The following is an 18,138-nucleotide window of genomic DNA, read 5'->3' as shown; positions in this document are numbered from 1 at the left end:
AGCAGAGGATGAAAGAGAGAGATTAGGGCTTTTGGGGCCAGAAATAGTACCAGGTGGCAAATCGTTGTGTTAAAATATAGCAGGAGGAATATTCGGCGGCGGCTCCTTACCTGAAGGGTAGTAATCTCACAATTAATTTTTGGAACGCAAATCTCGGTTTCTTTATGGGAATGTTTACGATGTTGATCTTGGTTGGTCCCATTTCTGGATCTCACAGTTCATTTTGTTGAGATGCTTTCCCTTTTTTTTTTTTTATCCTTTATTCTTCTTTATTACTCCAAAAAAAAAAGAAGAGAGGATAAAACCTTCCTTTCATTTTTTTTTTATAAAGCAAGAACTGAGACCGTCTAGTCTTGCATATTGTTGGTGCAAGTAAAAATGATTATTGATTCCATATGAGACTAATAGCTCAGATTAATTATATAGAATTTGTCTAATTTTAATTTTTTTTTTTGTAAGTGTGAGATTTTAAATTTAGGACATTCTATTTACCAGTCTTCTCATCGTATCGCTTAATTCAACCCACCTACTGATTATTTAGAATTTGAGTATTAGACTTAGAGTGAATGATTATTTTGTCATAAACATACAGTGTGACTATAATCGATGGTCGTAAATACCCCTAACCCTATACCAAAATTTCCCATCTTCATTGTGATACATTTTTTCCTTTTTTAACCTTTTCTTCGTTTCTATTGTTTGAGTTTAATTGAAATAACTTTCTTTTTATTTTTTTTTTGGGGTTCAATTGATGTGGATTTAATCTTACAGAGGGGATGTGAATTGTTGGAATAGCTATTGGTTAAACGAATTACTACAATCCTATCTTTGAATGGACGGACCGATTTGGTTTTTAGCCTAAACAAAAATTAGGAAATAAACTGATACCGTACGTGTTATCCAATCGTTTTCAGATCTAATTACAATAATGAACTCACACTTTGGATTTAATCCAGGGCAAAATTATTGATGGTGGTATTGTTTCAAAAGCGAATGAAGAAATGAAAAGTCAATGAAATTGTTAGGCAGTATTATCAGTAGTGATTGATTTCAAAAAGCCTATGAATTGATTGTTTCCAAGTCCACTGAACACCACCAAATTCACCTCACTTCCAATAACACAGTCTGTTAGTTTCATACATGAGGTGAGCAGGATAGAGCTATATATGTTAAATATACAATGAAAGAAGGTACAGAAAACAGACTGTGGTATAATTCTGAGAGCTGATGATCCAATTGGTTCATTATGGGATAAGAGTGAGCTTTTCTAGTAAAGTTTAAGGATGGTGTTTGGCGGAACAAATATCTTTCTTTTGTGCTAAAAGCCTACAATCATTCTTTGGAATAATTACTATTGTCCTTCGACTATATCCAATCTGACTTTAATTGATTATATCTCTTCGACTTGACAATAGTTAATCCATCCATCCATCCATCCATCCATAGCTCTGTTAGAGTTGTACTCAAACAATAGAAATTGGTAAATTTCAACAACGTGATGAAATATGCACGTTAGTGAGTTTCACATTGTGACAAAAACCAGACAAGTTGCCAGGTTTTATCACTTTACCATTTCCTTGCACAAAAGTGCCAAACCATCATAATATTGAATAGTACCAGCTATAAAGTTTTATCACTTTACCACAATTTAAGACAAAGCGCCGAGCAAAACAGGCAAATCTTGCATAATATGACCTGAATCATGAGAGAGTTTTTTTTTTCTTCTTTTTTCTTTTGAGTATAATAGTCTGCCTTATCGACAAGGGCGGAGTTTGTAGCCAGTTGAGGAACATTATGTGTAAATATTCTCTAAGACAAAACCCCTGTCAAAGCCCATTTTGACAATAAGAATTCCTCATTTCAGATGTATTCAGTCAAATGTACAAAGACCACTTGAAAGAGGGGCAAGTGTTCAATTTCAAGCCAAACCAGACTTTCTTTGGTCAGAATTAGATGTAAGAAAGGAAAAGTGCCGGGCTTTGGTGGTTGGTACATGTGGTGATCACATACCGAGAAGACTTTCAGGCCGGCGAATTAACGCAGTAGTTGAAAAGCAAGCAAAAGAAAGAAATTAGTTTTTCTTTCTTTCTTTCTTTTTTTTCGCTTTCTACTTGATTTACGCAGGAATCCTGCATATCCTACCTAACTTCCTACATGTGCAACAGTGCAAGTTCAGTACAAAATGGCAGTGCTCAAGTTAGTAATTTGACCAAATCACCGTTCAAATCAAAGACCGACTAAAATCCATATAATAACTGGCTTGAGAGCCTTTTATTTAATACCGGCCAACCAAGCAGTGATTTAAATGTTCCTTCTTGCTTGATCAATTTGTCAAGAAAGCATGTTATAGTTATACATACCACGATTGAAAAGCACTTGTACCATATAAAAGTTTGAAGTTTTTGTCCCAGAGGACAGCTCATGCGGATGAAGTCCCGCATTATTAACAATCATACCTCCAGCTTAACAAGGTACGTTTGAAGAACTTGTAGGACTGGAAGTTACTGTTTAAAGTAATCAAGGGGCTTACAGTATGAACTCAACAATTTAATTACTAGTAAATATGAGCACATCACTGTTAAAACCCTTTTACAATGTGAGTAGTGTTCCAAGTTTTACCTATTTGCCGTTCACGTAATCCAGGAGAAGCTTGTCAAGCTCAAAATGCCGGCAAAGATGTTTCTGCATTTTATTAACAACAAAATTATCACAATCACAAGTTAAAGAATTAAAAAGTCCAAAAACATCTACATTTGTATTGCACAAAATCATGTTGTAGCAAAAAGGAGGTAGAGACCAGGTTAATCGTACGTTTGAATGGCACAAAGTAGCCAATTCAAGCAGTGATTCTGTTTTATAACCAATATATATTATGACAGGACAAAAACAAATTTAAAACTGGCGGTTTTCGAGGATTTTAGCAGTTCACCAATTCCACAAAGTGGTACAATGTTAGGAGACTTGGGAAGCTCAGAGTCCAAATAGGCCTTGGCAGCTTTTGACAACTGTTTGCCGGAGTTCAAAGTTATAAGTAATTTAGTGATGGGAATCATTCTATAATGCCACAGTTTCCTCTAGACGGAGAAAGATAAGGATCGTTATACTGTTGATGAGGTAATATAAATCTTTTCAGACATCCATCTCACTCCAGCGACTAGTATCAACCTAAACACTAAGACGGGGTCTTAAATGTTTGCTATCAACAGCTTCATCTCCCAGTCAATTTATTGTAGTTATCTAGCAACTGAGTGTCCCTTTGTATGGTTCATCAGAAACAAAATCCAGACTAACTATGAAACCACACACAAGTTCAAAATCTGTTATGAAACACGGAAAAACTGCAGGCAGCAGAACATCATTACAGATTACGCAGTCCAGTACTTATGATGTTCTTCAGCTGCCTCCAGCACACATATTGATAAGAAAGATTTGGAGAAGCATCCATGCACAGCAAAAGAATAGAGGCTAATTAAGAGACCTTATACCCCGTCTACTTATTATGGTAAACAAAGACAACCACACAGGCTAATCCTACATTGATTGTTTAAAGAACTAAAATAATATCTACACTCTCTTGTCTCTACATCTTTATTTTTTGTAATTGCTGTTCCTTTGTTTCACCCTTTTTGTGCTGCTTGATTCAGAGAAAATGGGGAAATATCAAAAGGGGCTGCTGGGACAAGATTAATTCCTATAATTGGTGCTATTGCAACAATGAACTTCCACTTGTTTTCATTTTTATTCATCTGAGCAATGACTCATAAAGCAAAAAACCTTAGAATGATTTACACATATGCTTGATTATTACCTAAATAATCATCTAGATGCATGCTGCAAATAAAAAAGCTATTGTCAAATACCCTAAGTTTGTACAGTCCACAACAAATTACAGGCAACCAAGAAAGATTACCTTAGTCAGAGAAGGACTTAAAATATACGTCTCAAAATCCACCTCTGAAAGGCTTGAGACCTCTGTCCCATTGTCAAATAATTTGTAGATTGGAAGTTGGTTTAGGCTATCTGTTTCAATTATCCAATAACTCTTTTAATCAACAGGAAAACATCAATTTTAGGAAAACTATTTACGCCAGAAGTTCTTTAGAAGAAGAAATGAAAAGTTCCTACCAAGAGAAATTCCAAACTTTTCAGCAGCATTTGGAAAAAGCCCCAGATCAACTGTCCCAAATGACAGCCTTTTATTTGAATATCTGTTCAGGAAAACATAGACATTATTTGCAAAACGAGATGAATTTGAAACAGACGAGGCTTGAAATCCAACGTGTAGAGAGCATAAAAATGGACATTTCATACAAACATGAAATCAGCAACCTTTATCGATGGTGCAAGACTTAATATCACTACTCCATGAGCCAAAAACCGGAGACTGGTCTACAGTTTTATTGTTTTAAAGTCTGTATGTTTTCTTAAAAGAGATCCACAAGGCAGGTCGAAATAGTGGACATAATTGTGAGAGCACGTACTAGTGTCTAAGGCACTCCATAACACAAATTAACATTCCACTGTCTTAGTCCAAACAGCCCTGTTTTTGCTCCCATCTTATCAAAAGGAATAGCACTCACGTAATTGAGAGTTCTGGGAAGAATGAACTGGTTCGTATACACGAAGATACGGATGAAGCACGGAATTCGACCTGCCAAAGTGGATGCCAGAGGTAAACAAGAGCAAAGCAATGAGAATTGGGTTAGGTACATGCAAAACATATAAGCCGAACCAATCATTTTGCATGATATCTAGTTTGGTAGCCATTCATGTTCATAGTTACAAACAAAAACCTAAAAGGTAAATCTGTCCCCTACTCATACTACTAAACTTGCTTGAGCTATGTAGATCATAAAGCAGAACCAGAGAATTTGCACTACCCCTCTGCATCCCAAATGATTGAACAGATTTGGGATGAACAAAAGAAACTAACAAATAAAGCAACCAGTTTGGGTGAAATATCAACAGACTAATTTTGACAGCATTGGCCATGCATCATCAGGCAGCAGTACCATGCAATTGGGAATACATAGCAAAAGGACCTACAGATTTTCAAAATCACGAAAAGCATGTAAAAAGAAATGAATAGACAATAACTGGCACCAAAACGAAAAGTTTTTTTTTTTCCAAAATATGTTGACAAAAGGTTCATTTCAAGCTACAATCAAATATCATGTTCTGTTGCAAACAGATTTTCAAATTTGAAATAGCAAAATGTCCAAATGTTAGCATTTCTTACAGATCAAAGAATGCATAAATTTCTCATAGACATGCAGAGACCATATACGGATGACACATTGATACGGACACACCTCTCCTAGACTGATCTTTATATGTGAATTTTCTATAAGGTTCAGTCAGTAGAATAGTTATGTGGGCAAACCATAGCACAAAGCAATTTATCAAAAAATCCAAAATTTAGATGGAATAAGGAGAATGGTCACCAACCAACCAGAATCTTGACATGTTTCCTTCAGTGAGTAAAGTTTCCAACTGCAATGGTGTTAAATGGTTTAAATCACCTAGACAAGTCAGGCATAAAAATCAACCAAAGAAGGAGCACAAAGAGAAGTTAAGTTCATCAGAAAAATATGACCTATCACTCCAAAAAGAAAGCTTGCCAAACGCTTGTGGATAAAATGTAAAGAAACACATGTATGCGAACACCAGAAATATAGATCATCATACCTAATCCTTCATGAGGAGGCTGTTGTGCTGAGAGGTAAATAACTGTGATAAAAAGTAGACAGATTCAGTTAACATCAGTTTATAAGCCTCCTGAGATACATTATCATGTAAGTTGGCAACTTCGCTGTCACAATATTTGTAATATGGGACTGACAATTAAAAAATAAGATTGCTACAATATGACTACCAAACGAGCAACTTAACAAATGCACTGATTTTCTTACAATACAGTCACAATAAAGACACCTAAAGGCAGGTTCAGAAAAGGCTATAAAGCCCTAACACTAGACAAAAGAACAATTAAAATGTATACAACTATCCCACTAAATTGCAGATAGACATGGAAATTCTTCAGCTTAAATTTTTACCATCTTTACAAACATATAAAGAAGTCCTACCTAAGAAAGCCAATGTATACCAGAGTGCCACGTGATAATCCATGACAAAAGCAATGGCAGCAAGGAAAATCTGAAAACAGGAAATATGGACTCATATTAGAGGTTTCCCTTTTTGTTTTCCAAAAGGGTACTGAGAGGACATATTTATTTGTCTCATCTTAAATTTAGAGAAGTGACACTTGAGCTATCATGAAGCTTTGAAACCACATGGCTGTGAAAGCATCGTGGGATGCTCCTTAAAAGGTTAGTACATCAACTTTTTACATGTCATCCTTAAAAGGTTTCGTTCACCTCTCTCGCAAAGTCTTAGTCAAGATTGCAATTATGCAGATCGATTCCAATATTAATTAATTTGGCAATAATTTCCCATTAGGTACCTGCCAACTGGATAAGAAATTCATGTGAAAGGAACACATAATGACAAAAGGTTTTCTGAATTACAAAATTCAAAAAGCTACTTATTACTGTACATCACATGTTATGAACTTATCATGTGAATATAATACCCAAATTCAATATGTATGAGTAATAAGACTCCATTGATACAGAACCAAGAAAGAATAGATGCATATTCACCACTGTATAAATACATAGGCAACCATTTTCCATCGGGTAGATTATCAAATTGGCTTGAAATTCATGGAAAAGAAACATGACATGAGTTTTAAGAAACGAATTTTACGTTTATTATCAATCATGTTCTTTGGTTTTTTTTTTTAATTAACTAACTTTAAACTAAATGAGAACAGATGCTGTCAAGTATAGCTATTTTAATTGTCGTTATAAAGATGGTAAGCGGATTTGAAAGGCAAGCTTTTAGCATCCTGCTTGGCAGTTGCCTTATTCAATTGAGATAACATTTAACAGTCCTAATGTGGCAAGCAGAGATATTCAGCAAAAGATTTACAATCTACAGAGTTAAACAAAACAACAACTTCTCAGGGATGAGAGATGACAATGATTTAAATAATCATAGTAAATTTACTTGGTCCATCCAAGAAGTTACTTTTTCTGGGAAATGGGGTAGAAGCCAATAATTTTAGCATATATCTACCAAGCTCCCCTGAGCTTTGTTGGGAATATAAGGATCTTTCCGCAATTCACCGAACTTACAGAGAAACCTCTCTTTACTTTCATTTAAATTTAGATAGAATTCCTCTACTTTTAACATCAAGTTTCCAGAATCCTTCAGGTCATTTGGAAAATTCTCAGAAGGGTAAAATAATTATTAAAAAAAAAAAAGGAAAGGAGCCGGCATTGTTCCATGTACAGTCAGACTGCATCATACCAAATATGATAAACAAAAAAAAAAGCCAGAATGGAGCCACCTTAGCAAAGAAGAACGTGTTGGCAATGAAGGTCTCCCATGTTTCTTCTCTCACCAACTGCCAAATTTGAATAAAAGACAAGAAAGCTGAATTAACAACATATAGTAATTCAATCCAACGATCTTTCATCACTCAAATCACCCACCAAATCTCTAATCATGGATGAAAAAACTTCAGTTATTACACTTCTATCAATTTCACTGTCAACCACATGGCAAGCATGACTCAGAAAATTAACACAGAAGAAATAATAAATTCTACAATACATTTTACCATCAGCAATGTGGTTCCATCACGTACTTTCAGCAAAGTTATTGATAGCAAAAAATAAAAATTAGTCAAAATTTGAACCAAGTTGCTACAGTTTTTGGCCTTTTGTCCACTTGGAAGCTCTGATCAGGTCTCAAGCGAGTCCTAAATTCCAGAATCAAATAAATATGCTTTCCAGAATGGCCGTGTTCTACATGTAAGAATCAACTCCATGTCCATCTTTGAAATCGTCAACACCATATAAGCCTAATTATCTCTTTGACTATAATAATAAAATTGAATCATGAAAATGTTCTAAGTTTTAGTTCTGATATTTATACAGTAAATAGAAACTAACACACTTTTAGGTAACTCAAGTCTACCAATGGTAACAATAATAATTCTTCACAAATCTACTAAACAATGAAAAAAAAATACTAAAGTCAGAATTTCATCCACATTCCCCTCTCTCTTAGAACATTCAACTAATTACAAATGCACAAAGTAAATGATCAATAAAAGTACACAATTAAATAATTACACTACAATTCAAGAAAAAACACACAAAAATTATATGATAAAGAATTTACCTTTATAACAGTCAATATACAAAACGCAACCACGGCCTGAATTTCCTGTTCAAAAAAAAAAAGGAAAATCACGATTACTAAGCAGATTACAATTTCATTACTTAATGATCAATAGAGAAAGAGAACGAAAAATGAATAAAAGGAATTAATACACGGATGAGAAGAGTGCCGGAGCGAGAAGGAGAGAGGACACCGGCGGCGGAGAAGCGTATGGGGATATAAGAGAAGAAAACTAAGAAATGTAACAAATAGTACGGCTCCGACGCCGTTTTGTTCCAAATTCTCGCTACAAAGTCGATCAAATCTCCATCTCTCTCCACGCTACTGCTGCTTCTGCTACTCTTCCTCGACATTTCTACTTAGCTTATTCTTCAATGCCTTCGTTTTAGGCGATCCCAGAATACCGGAGCTTCGAATGCTAGTATATACTAGCTCCCCGTTCCATTTTGATAATTCTAATTTTTTTTCATACAATTTCAAAAAATATAGTTAATTTTGTTAAAACAATAAATTTAGGTTGCAATTTTTCTAAAATATTCTTACATTAAATAGAATATAATTTTATATTAATTATTCATAAAAACTTGAATTGATGATTTATGAAAATTTTAATTGATGATAAAAAAAGAATCAATCATCATTCTACATTATTTCACATTTTAGCTTGAAAAAAATAACAAAACTGGCTTTTCATATATAAATATGTTTTGAAAAATCTAAATGTATTAAATAGGGTAGGTTAACAATTTATATTAAATAAAGTAATTTATACTAATAACAATCTATATTGAATGATAGTATTTTAAAAAAATTAAAAAATAATATATTTTTTTAATTCGAAAGTAAATTGTAATTTGAGACAGACGAAAAAGGAAAATATGACTATCAAAATAAGACATGGCTATATAACAAAGATGCCATGGGCCAGTAATAGACCCACTGTGTAAAGCGCTGATTTTGTATTGGGCCAACAAAGGTGTTTTTTGACTGACATTGGGCCAACATAGTTGGTTGGGTCCAATGTCTGGAAGTAACCAAATTCCGAACAAATTTGTAATTAGCACAAGCTTAGATAACACCAATGTTGGACAATTTTTTTTTTTCTGTAGATACAAATATGAGAATCCCTATAATAGAGAAGATGGGCCATTTTTTATTTTATTTTATTTTTGCCATCTAAATTGTGTATCGTTTAATACAGGTCCTCGGCCCTGTAATAGTAACCACATGAAAATAATGGAGGACATTGTTCACTCATTGTTGTACAACAAGATTTGTACTTGATATGTTTAACTTTTGTTTTATAAGTTCGAAAATGTGATCCATAGAAACCATGGGTCTAGGGCTAATTTTGACGATACATAGGGTTGTCTGACAAGTTTTCTGCCAGATTTGGGGCTTTAAGGAATATGAGGATAATATAAATCCACATTGTAGTGAAATCTTCGAGACTTTTCTTTGGAATACAAAGGACTTTTCTTTGCTTTTAATGATTTGAGCATGTAATGTTTTACGTCTATGTTTCTGATAATTGAAATTTGTTGGTATATAAATAGGGTTGGATTTTGGCAACTTGTCCACATGAATATAGACTTAAAACAAGTTGGTATATAAATAGTGTTGGATTTTGGCATACAGCTCGGCTCATTAAATTGCTCGAGTTTGAAATTTGAAAATGGAGAGTACACGGCGGACGTCTTGACCTCAAAAATTTCTAAAATCACAGGGTGAAAATTTCTAAAGTAGACGCGGGATAATATACTATAGATGTGAAAGAAGTAGTGATTAATCGTGGTGAGAGTTACAGCATTTTATGAAAATCCTATTTTTCTTAATCAATAATAATAAGAAATAGTAATCGGATGATAGACAAGTTATGGACGAATGTGACACTCCTTCCAATAGTATTTATATGGTTTAGGATTTTAAATAATTAGAAAAGTATCTATAAATTAGGGGTGAAAGTATCTAAAAGATTGAAACAAAGAGATAAGATAATGATAGATTTTAAAAGAATCCGTCGTGACTGAGAGTGGTTTATAACTCTCATGGTTCTGGGCAATAAAGTGATAGGCTTTTTGGTTTCGGCCTACTCATATGAAAGAAGACCTAAGCCCGACAGACCATACCAGATGAACATTTAAGTCTTGATATTTCAATATCTCCTCCAAAGTAATTTATTATGAATTTGGGCCACTCAATAGAAATGGACCTAAGACCAATCAATAATCCAAAATTGTAAAGTAAAGAAATTCTAGTTTTATTTAAGGAAGACATGAAACATATAATCTGGAGGGGAGAAACAAATATAGCAAACTCATTGCTCGTCCACTAGTTAATCCTAATCTATGGAGAAATATCCTAACATCACCGTTAGAATAAAAGTAAATCTTATATACACTGACAGTGTACATATTATCACCATCGAATACGTAATATATGTATAAAAGTTGAATTTTAAATTCAAATTTTGTATGCTTGTCATTCATCCAATAAGTTTTTTAGGACGACAAATTTGCTGTAACGTGCATTTACTTTTTCTCTCTCTCTTTTTTTTTTCTTTTGAATTCTATCATCTATATTTGCTTTTCGTAAATTCACGAATTCAAAGCCTGTACTATTCTAGCTTGTAGAAAACTTTAAACTCCGCGCGAATTTTAAAAAAGTCATGATGTGGAGCGAAATTTGTGGGCAAGCGATTGGAATTGGATCGAGGAGCAAAAGGAAGAAATAATATGCTCAAATCCACATTTTCAAAGGATCTCCGCGCGAATCCTTTCCCTAGCGGATCCGACTCAATAGTTGAGTAAACTTCTGGGCACAAATCACAATCCGATTCACGAATTCGCTTTACCTTTTCTATTTCTCCTTCCCTACGTTCCTTCAAATTTGGTTACAAGGACTTTGGTTGGGATGGAACTCGAAGGGTCATGAAATGGCACGGAAGCACGTTCGCAGTTGATTCATCACAACTATATAATTCCTGATAAAAACAAATGTTCAAGAAATTGCCAAAGTAAAATAATGACATAGGTTTTGTTTGATAACTTAGTTCAGCACTTAAATTTAAATAGATTTACATCTTAACATATTCAAATCGTTTGATAATTAAAAATTAAACATTTGAATTAATTAAGTGACACTGAATTTTTTAGACAAAACTTGTTTCGAAAATTAAGTGATAAACTATTCACTTATAACTGAATGTAATATACACTCAAATGTAGTAGATTTAATACTTAACAATTCAATGGATTCAGACTTTGAATTTCACATTTCAGATTTCAATTTTATCAAACACACTCATAATGAGGCTGAAGACATAGTGATCATTAAAAGCTTTACATTATCATTATTATTATTATTATTATTTGATTGACGTGATGGGGTTGCATTTCTTAATCCAAATCTAATAAGGTGTTGATGACAAAGCAAAACATGAGCACAAGTAAAATAGGGCATCCATGGCACGTGACAGGTCACAAGAAGACCCACAGCAGGTGCGTTGCATTATTGCGTGTACAAACTATACAGAATACCCAGCATTCGACTCACGTGGATTGACGGCACGTGCACTCACGTTATTAGTCGACCAATGGTTCGTGTGTTAATTAATCTTCTACAACTACCAGATTCCTCGACGGACGGAGGGGCAAAATCTAAAATGAAGAAAAACAGCCCACTCAGATGCCTGCCACGTGGTATTTGACCACCGTCACTGGTGGCTTTTGACGCCAGCCGAGCACTCGCACATGCTCAGCTGACACAGCATCAACCTCCATCACGTGCAATTTGGATTTTGGACCCCAACTATTTGTATTTTTAAGAATAAGAATTCTTTTGAGATAAAAAGTGAACATATATATATATATATGTATTAGGAAGAAAAAGCAACAAAAAAAAAAAAGGCCAAACCCTGCGAGTTCTTGTACTGGTAAAGCCTCCCATCCAAGCAACGACTTGGGTTCCTTTTCTTTTTCAGTGTTTCCTTTATTTCAAATTTAGGCATAAAAGTGTACTGCAAGAAAAAGAAGAACGAGTTGATACAAATCGTTCATAACTAAACTTGTAAAATTACCTTTACCCCCAATTTTCGATACCAAATACAAAATAGTGAAAACCCTTAAAAATGGTACTAGTGGATAACATGTGGGTTTTAGATTTAGAATGACGTGCTTGTTAAATATTAATATGATACATTTGGGCGTGTATCACATTTGAGTTATCATTTATTTTTTTGGAGGGAATTTTACTTAGAAAATTCAGTGTCACTTAATTAATTCAAATGCTATATTTTTTACTACCAAACTCGTTCAAACATGTTTAAGATATAGGTCTAATAAATTTAAGTGTTGAATTGGATTATTAAACAGGGTCTTAGAGTTACTAATACATTTGTGCGATTCATGACTCATCTACCATATGAGGATATAATTATGGCATAATTCTGCTGATTCGATCGAGTTGAAAAGATTTTATGGAACATATATCTTTATGGAAAACAATAAAAGCTACTGAAAATGGTGTTACATATTCAACATCAATTGTGGCTTTGAAATGTCGCAGTCTATGACTGCAAATAATGTCAAGGCTGAAATGTAAGGTAAAAATAAAAACAAATGTTAAATATTCGCAGAATCAAATTTACAAGAGTAGTACATCCAGTAAGCCATTGACCAATGGGGACAAAGATCACATGTAAATGCGTACGGTTCAATCATATTCATCTATATGGACTTGTACGCCGAAATTTTGCATGTTAGATGGACTTACAGAATACGAAAATTAATTAACATGCTTTATTTCCAATGTTGAAAATTGAGCAAGATATTTGATGTTTTCAAAAATCAGTCTTGCACCTTTTACTTAAAAAAAAAAAACATGGTTTACTTTCCAAGGTTTTTTCAAATGGTAAAATCAAGGACTCGAGTATTACGCAAGGAAAATTCTGTGTAGTAATACTTATTTGATAGCTAGGTAGATGTAAATGTAACTTTTCTTCTTCTTTGTTTTTTTTTTCATAGCTATCATTTCTTACCTTACTCGTCGAAGGCTCATAATTATACTAAGGCTCGGAACAATATTATTAATTGTCCTATTTTTTTTGGTACTTAAAATATAAAATTTTAAGAGATCGTTGCAGGAAGTTCATGTTTAAATTCAATTATTAAGTTGTAAAAAGAACCTTTTTTTTTTAAACCTCAAACTTACTGAGTAAGGCTCAACATTTTTTTTGTTTTTTTGAGTGATTGAACGAGTTTTATCTTGTAGAATTATTATTTTGTGTAATGAGATAATTTGGTGGAGGGGTTTGGTATTTTCTTTCATACTTTCTTTGTCAGCAAAAATGGGATAGATTTTTGGCTAAAAGAATTGGATAAATTTTGATTTTATAAATTATAACAAAAAAAAAAGTGGAAAATGAATGTGAGATCACACGTACAAAAGACTCCAAAGAGCAAACCAGGCCAACCATCAAAAAATCTCGGGCTTAGCCCGACTTGCTCCACATTTCTAGATTAGTTATTTTGCTGGTCTTAACGGATAGAATAAATATCTAAAAATTTTACTGCTACTTTTTCTGCAGTTGAATTGATCACGTCAATAAATGACAGCAGTGGACACCTTATCTGGTCTCTCTTACATAGGGATTGCTAACGTGGGACCCACTTCAACTAATCATACCTAGACAACTGACACGTGTTCGCCTCCCAGGTATTTACCATGGGATTGCTCAGCATCCTATGTGGCAATGACGGCTGTAAAAAAGAAAAGTGAAATAAAAACTTGAGAACCCATTTCGATTGCTATTTTCTGAAATTCTTATAGAAAAATGTACTGCAATAATTTAATACTACATATTCAATAAAAAGATAATTAGGAAATTTAATTACAAAAAATATAAATTTTTTTTTTAAAAAAAATGCAAAGCCAAACAGGTTCTAAATTCGTGAATTAAGTTCCTCTCCGGTGGATTCTCTCTCTATTTTTTGCAGTACACGTCTTAGTCAAATTTAAAATGATCATGTCTCTTCTTAATAAATGAAAGCACATTTATTCGTGTTGCAAACAAATAGCGAGAAAATTCATCGGGAAGAAACCAAATCCTTGACCGGTGGCAGGCTTAGGGCCCGTTGCCGGTAGACACGTTGAGAGAATCATGACCGTCCGATCATGGCAAGCCTAGCTGTATCTGTCGTGCTTACTGGTGGGGAGGTCAGAATTTTATAATTAGAGCAGCAGTGGGAAAAAAAAATTGTTAAATAAGATAAAATAAAGATGAAAAATCAGAGTTTATTTTATTTTCTATGGCAGAAAAGTAAAATAAATTAAGCGCGAGTCCCGATGATAAAATATGAAAGCTGAGGAATCGGGCTGTTAACTTGGACACTAATGCACGAGTCGCAGCGACAAACCTGCTAGATCGGTTCCAAAGGGGGTTGAATAATCAACACTTAATTTTGCTTAATCTACTAATTAATCACTTTTTTTTTTCTAGATCAATTTACTTCTTTAACCCCTAAGACAAGGGTTAACTTGTCTTGCCAATTTACCAACATGTCCTCAAGAAAAGCATTGGATTTCAAGCAATCTTTGCATGACTTGCAATTTCAGTACATGAGCTGCATTATTGTCCCACAACTAGTCATGAATCATCCATCATTGGGATGATTAGCCAATTTCTTCTTGGTTCTCAACCTAATTAGCTAAGAAGAAAGAGTGTTTCTTTCAATCCTAGGAGCTTAATTTAAAGACCAAGAATTGCAAATACATCTAATTGTGAAATGATTCAAAACCTTTAGCCCTACTCTATCATGGTCCCATGAGCACTTTTTGCAGAGAATTCTCTCTTATCTTATAAAGCTTGGGAGTTTGTGGGGGTGGGGTGGGGGGGGGGGAGGGGGGAAGGAGGAAGAGGAGGTGGGATGACCTAGTTCTCAAGTAAAGGCCATTCCTACACATTCATTTTCATTCATTCTAGCAACAAACACTCACGTGTGGTCCATCATCCAATTGAAGGTCTTGATCATAACACCCCATGACCATTTACCTCATTTTTTTGTCTCCAAATTCAATGAGCTAGAAAGATGGAAAGCCACACACACATGCAATATTAAGGTCTTGAAAACCAAGGACACTATGGTAAATTCATAATGCTAATAAGGCCATTTTTGTATGTAATTAGCAATTTAAAGACACTTTATCGGTTGTTTTTTTAAAAAAAAAAAAAAAAATCTTTTTCCGTTTCAAAGTGACCAAATATCAACCTTTTTTTAAAGCCATAATTTCTCCTCGTCAAAATCCAATTTTTTAGCTGTCTGCCTGTCCCCTTCAAGCGCAAATAAACCCTCTCTTTTCTCTCCCTCTCCCACCTCTCTCCTCCAAGAAAACTTCACTTCCCTCAAACACATTCACACGCACAACACACACTTTCTCCATCTCTTTCACCTCCCACCCCACCAAGAACACACACAAATTACACACACTCGAACACTCTTTTCATCTTTTCACCAGCTACTGGTATATATACACACTTGCTTGTAACATTGACCTTGTCTTTAAAAATTTTTTTGGTTTTGAATGGAGACCCCGGAATTCTTTCAAGGAGGCTACTACAATACACATATGGCACCAGAAAAACGTCTCTCCGACGCTAAAAATAGCGACCATTTTATCATCGATGACCTCCTGGACTACCCTAATGATGATGGCATGGTGGCTGACGGCACTTTTGACACTACCATCACGGCGGGCACCTCCACTGATTCTTCCACGGTCGTTGACACTTCATGCAACTCTTCGTTCTCCGGTAGCACCGAACCTCATTTCCCCGGCGGCGATATGGGGTGCCGGAATTTCACTGATGGCCAATTCTCCAGTGAACTTTGCGTGCCGGTAAATATAAAGCATACTTGCAATTTCAAGAAATTATGTACTAATTTATTGAAAGTGCGTCATGCGACTAAAGCCTAAGGAGACTACTAGACGTGTGACTTTTACACTTTTGTACGTTAATATGCTCAGAGAATTTTGTTTTAATGGCTTTTGTTTTCTTCTAAAAAGAGCAACTTGGACCTTTTTCTATTTGGTGGCTTTTTCTTTTTTTTTTTAGGCAGAATAATTACTATTTGGTTGCTTGAAATATAAAAGAAAGAAAAAGATAGTAACATTATAATTATTCAAATTCTTGAACCTTATGTATGGTCCAGCTTGCATACTTGATTTTTTCTTTCTTTTTCCAAATCAAAGTTGCTTGAAATTGAGTTTTTCCGGCTAGTTGTTATGTCTAAGGGATGCACTGATCATCCAATTTCAAATACAAATTTTGCACGTACAATTTGGTAGTTGGAACATTTAATTATATGAGTAAATGAAATTAGTTTGTCTTACTAAAAATTTCACTCTTCTTTTCTTTTTTTTTTTCCCTTGGACTTGACAGTATGATGATTTGGCTGAGCTGGAATGGCTATCGAATTTTGTGGAAGAATCCTTTTCCAGTGAGGACCTGCAGAAGCTGCAGATAATATCAGGTATGAAGGCCCGTACTAATGAGGTATCAGAAACTCCTGACGACCAGCCGGAACCCAATCGAGAAACTGCCACACCCATGCTTCGGCCCGAAATGTCGGTCCCTGCGAAGGCACGTAGCAAGCGCTCACGCGCCGCTCCATGCAATTGGACGTCTCGCCTACTCATGGTCTCACCTTCCACTACTACCTTGACCGCGGCCACGACCACCACCATAATGGCGGCGGCAATGTCATCATCCTCGGACTCGGAAATGACCCCGAGCACTGGCAAGAAGGCGGTGAAGGCGCCGTCGAAGAAGACGGAAGTTTATGATCAAAATGCTAGCATGGCCAATGGTGAAGGTAGGAAATGCCTTCATTGTGCTACAGATAAGACACCACAGTGGAGGACTGGTCCTATGGGCCCCAAAACGCTTTGTAACGCTTGTGGGGTTCGGTACAAGTCGGGCAGGCTGGTGCCAGAATACAGGCCCGCTGCAAGCCCGACTTTTGTCCTCACCAAGCATTCCAATTCACATAGAAAAGTGCTAGAGCTGAGGAGGCAAAAAGAGATGTTGAGGGCTCAACAGCAGCAGCACCAATTTCTTCATCAAAATATGATGTTTGATGTATCATCCAACGGTGATGATTACCTGATTCATCAACATATTGGGCCCGATTTTCGGCAGCTGATTTAGCTATCATTCGAGTCCTAATCATAGTTTAGTGAAGTGTGGGAGGAAGAAGGAATGAAGCTTAACCAGAAAAACTTCTCTATAATTTTAATTTTTATCTAATTGATGATTTCTGTAGCTAGACTTGAGGTTTCCTGACTTAAATGAATTTTGTAGTACTCCTTTTTTGTTGCACATGAATTTTGGATCATTGGATGGAGAAAGAGGGCAACAGAGAGAGAGAGACAGTAGATGATGTAGGCTCTAGTCTAGTGTCCCTTTTGAGTTTCATCTGCCTCAACTTCTGGCGAAATATTGGACCAAAATTTCATTCCATCTCCTTTTGTTTAATTTTTGTTACAATTTCTGGTTTACTGGAGTTTCATTCAACCAGTTAAACTACTTCCAACTTACAATATCATGTTTATTTACTCAACAGCTAAGCTCTTGTTATCAATTTTAACATTCAAAGCCAGGGCTCTAGCTCTACTCACATTTTAATGGAAATCATATATATATATATATATATTGATGATATATAAATGTACAATTATGTAGATACGTCCAATAAATATACATTGGCCTACACCATTTAACTACTGGTTTAGACAGGGAACTCACAGTGTCTGTACAAGTTTGGGTGATTGATAAATTGGTTCATGTCAGTGTAAAGAAGTATTGATGTTGATTGTGGGGGGGGG

General features: G+C 35.0%; 2 protein-coding genes across 3 annotated transcripts; one reads left to right on the top strand and one right to left on the bottom strand.

Moving 5' to 3' along the window:
• Positions 1-2,365: 2,365 nt before the first annotated feature.
• Positions 2,366-8,661, bottom strand: LOC113779878 (thioredoxin-related transmembrane protein 2). 2 transcript variants are annotated; one of them, XM_027325643.1, is made up of 10 exons: positions 8,406-8,661; positions 8,254-8,298; positions 7,415-7,471; positions 6,087-6,156; positions 5,689-5,730; positions 5,449-5,522; positions 4,581-4,651; positions 4,126-4,208; positions 3,911-4,020; positions 2,366-2,682 (listed from the first exon to the last, which is right to left on the bottom strand). In XM_027325643.1, exons 1-10 carry the CDS (start codon positions 8,604-8,606, stop codon positions 2,620-2,622), a joined length of 816 nt encoding a protein of 271 aa, XP_027181444.1. In that variant the 5' UTR covers positions 8,607-8,661; the 3' UTR covers positions 2,366-2,619. The 2 variants fall into 2 exon arrangements, with proteins under 2 accessions (XP_027181444.1, XP_027181445.1); XM_027325644.1 differs by lacking the exon at positions 2,366-2,682 and having other exon boundaries at positions 3,929-4,020; positions 5,453-5,522.
• Positions 8,662-15,672: 7,011 nt separating this feature from the next.
• On the top strand, positions 15,673-17,800 carry LOC113781187 (GATA transcription factor 12-like). The gene is made up of 2 exons (XM_027327063.1): positions 15,673-16,149; positions 16,694-17,800. The coding sequence occupies exons 1-2, from the start codon at positions 15,835-15,837 to the stop codon at positions 17,459-17,461; spliced, it is 1,083 nt and encodes a 360-aa protein (XP_027182864.1). The 5' UTR covers positions 15,673-15,834; the 3' UTR covers positions 17,462-17,800.
• The last annotated feature ends 338 nt before the right edge of the window (positions 17,801-18,138 follow it).

This window comes from Coffea eugenioides, chromosome 8 (genome assembly GCF_003713205.1).
Source record: "Coffea eugenioides isolate CCC68of chromosome 8, Ceug_1.0, whole genome shotgun sequence".
NCBI lineage: Eukaryota > Viridiplantae > Streptophyta > Magnoliopsida > Gentianales > Rubiaceae > Coffea > Coffea eugenioides.
The sequence above is the reverse complement of the archived record's forward strand: the minus strand, read 5'-3'. Positions and strand labels throughout refer to the sequence as shown.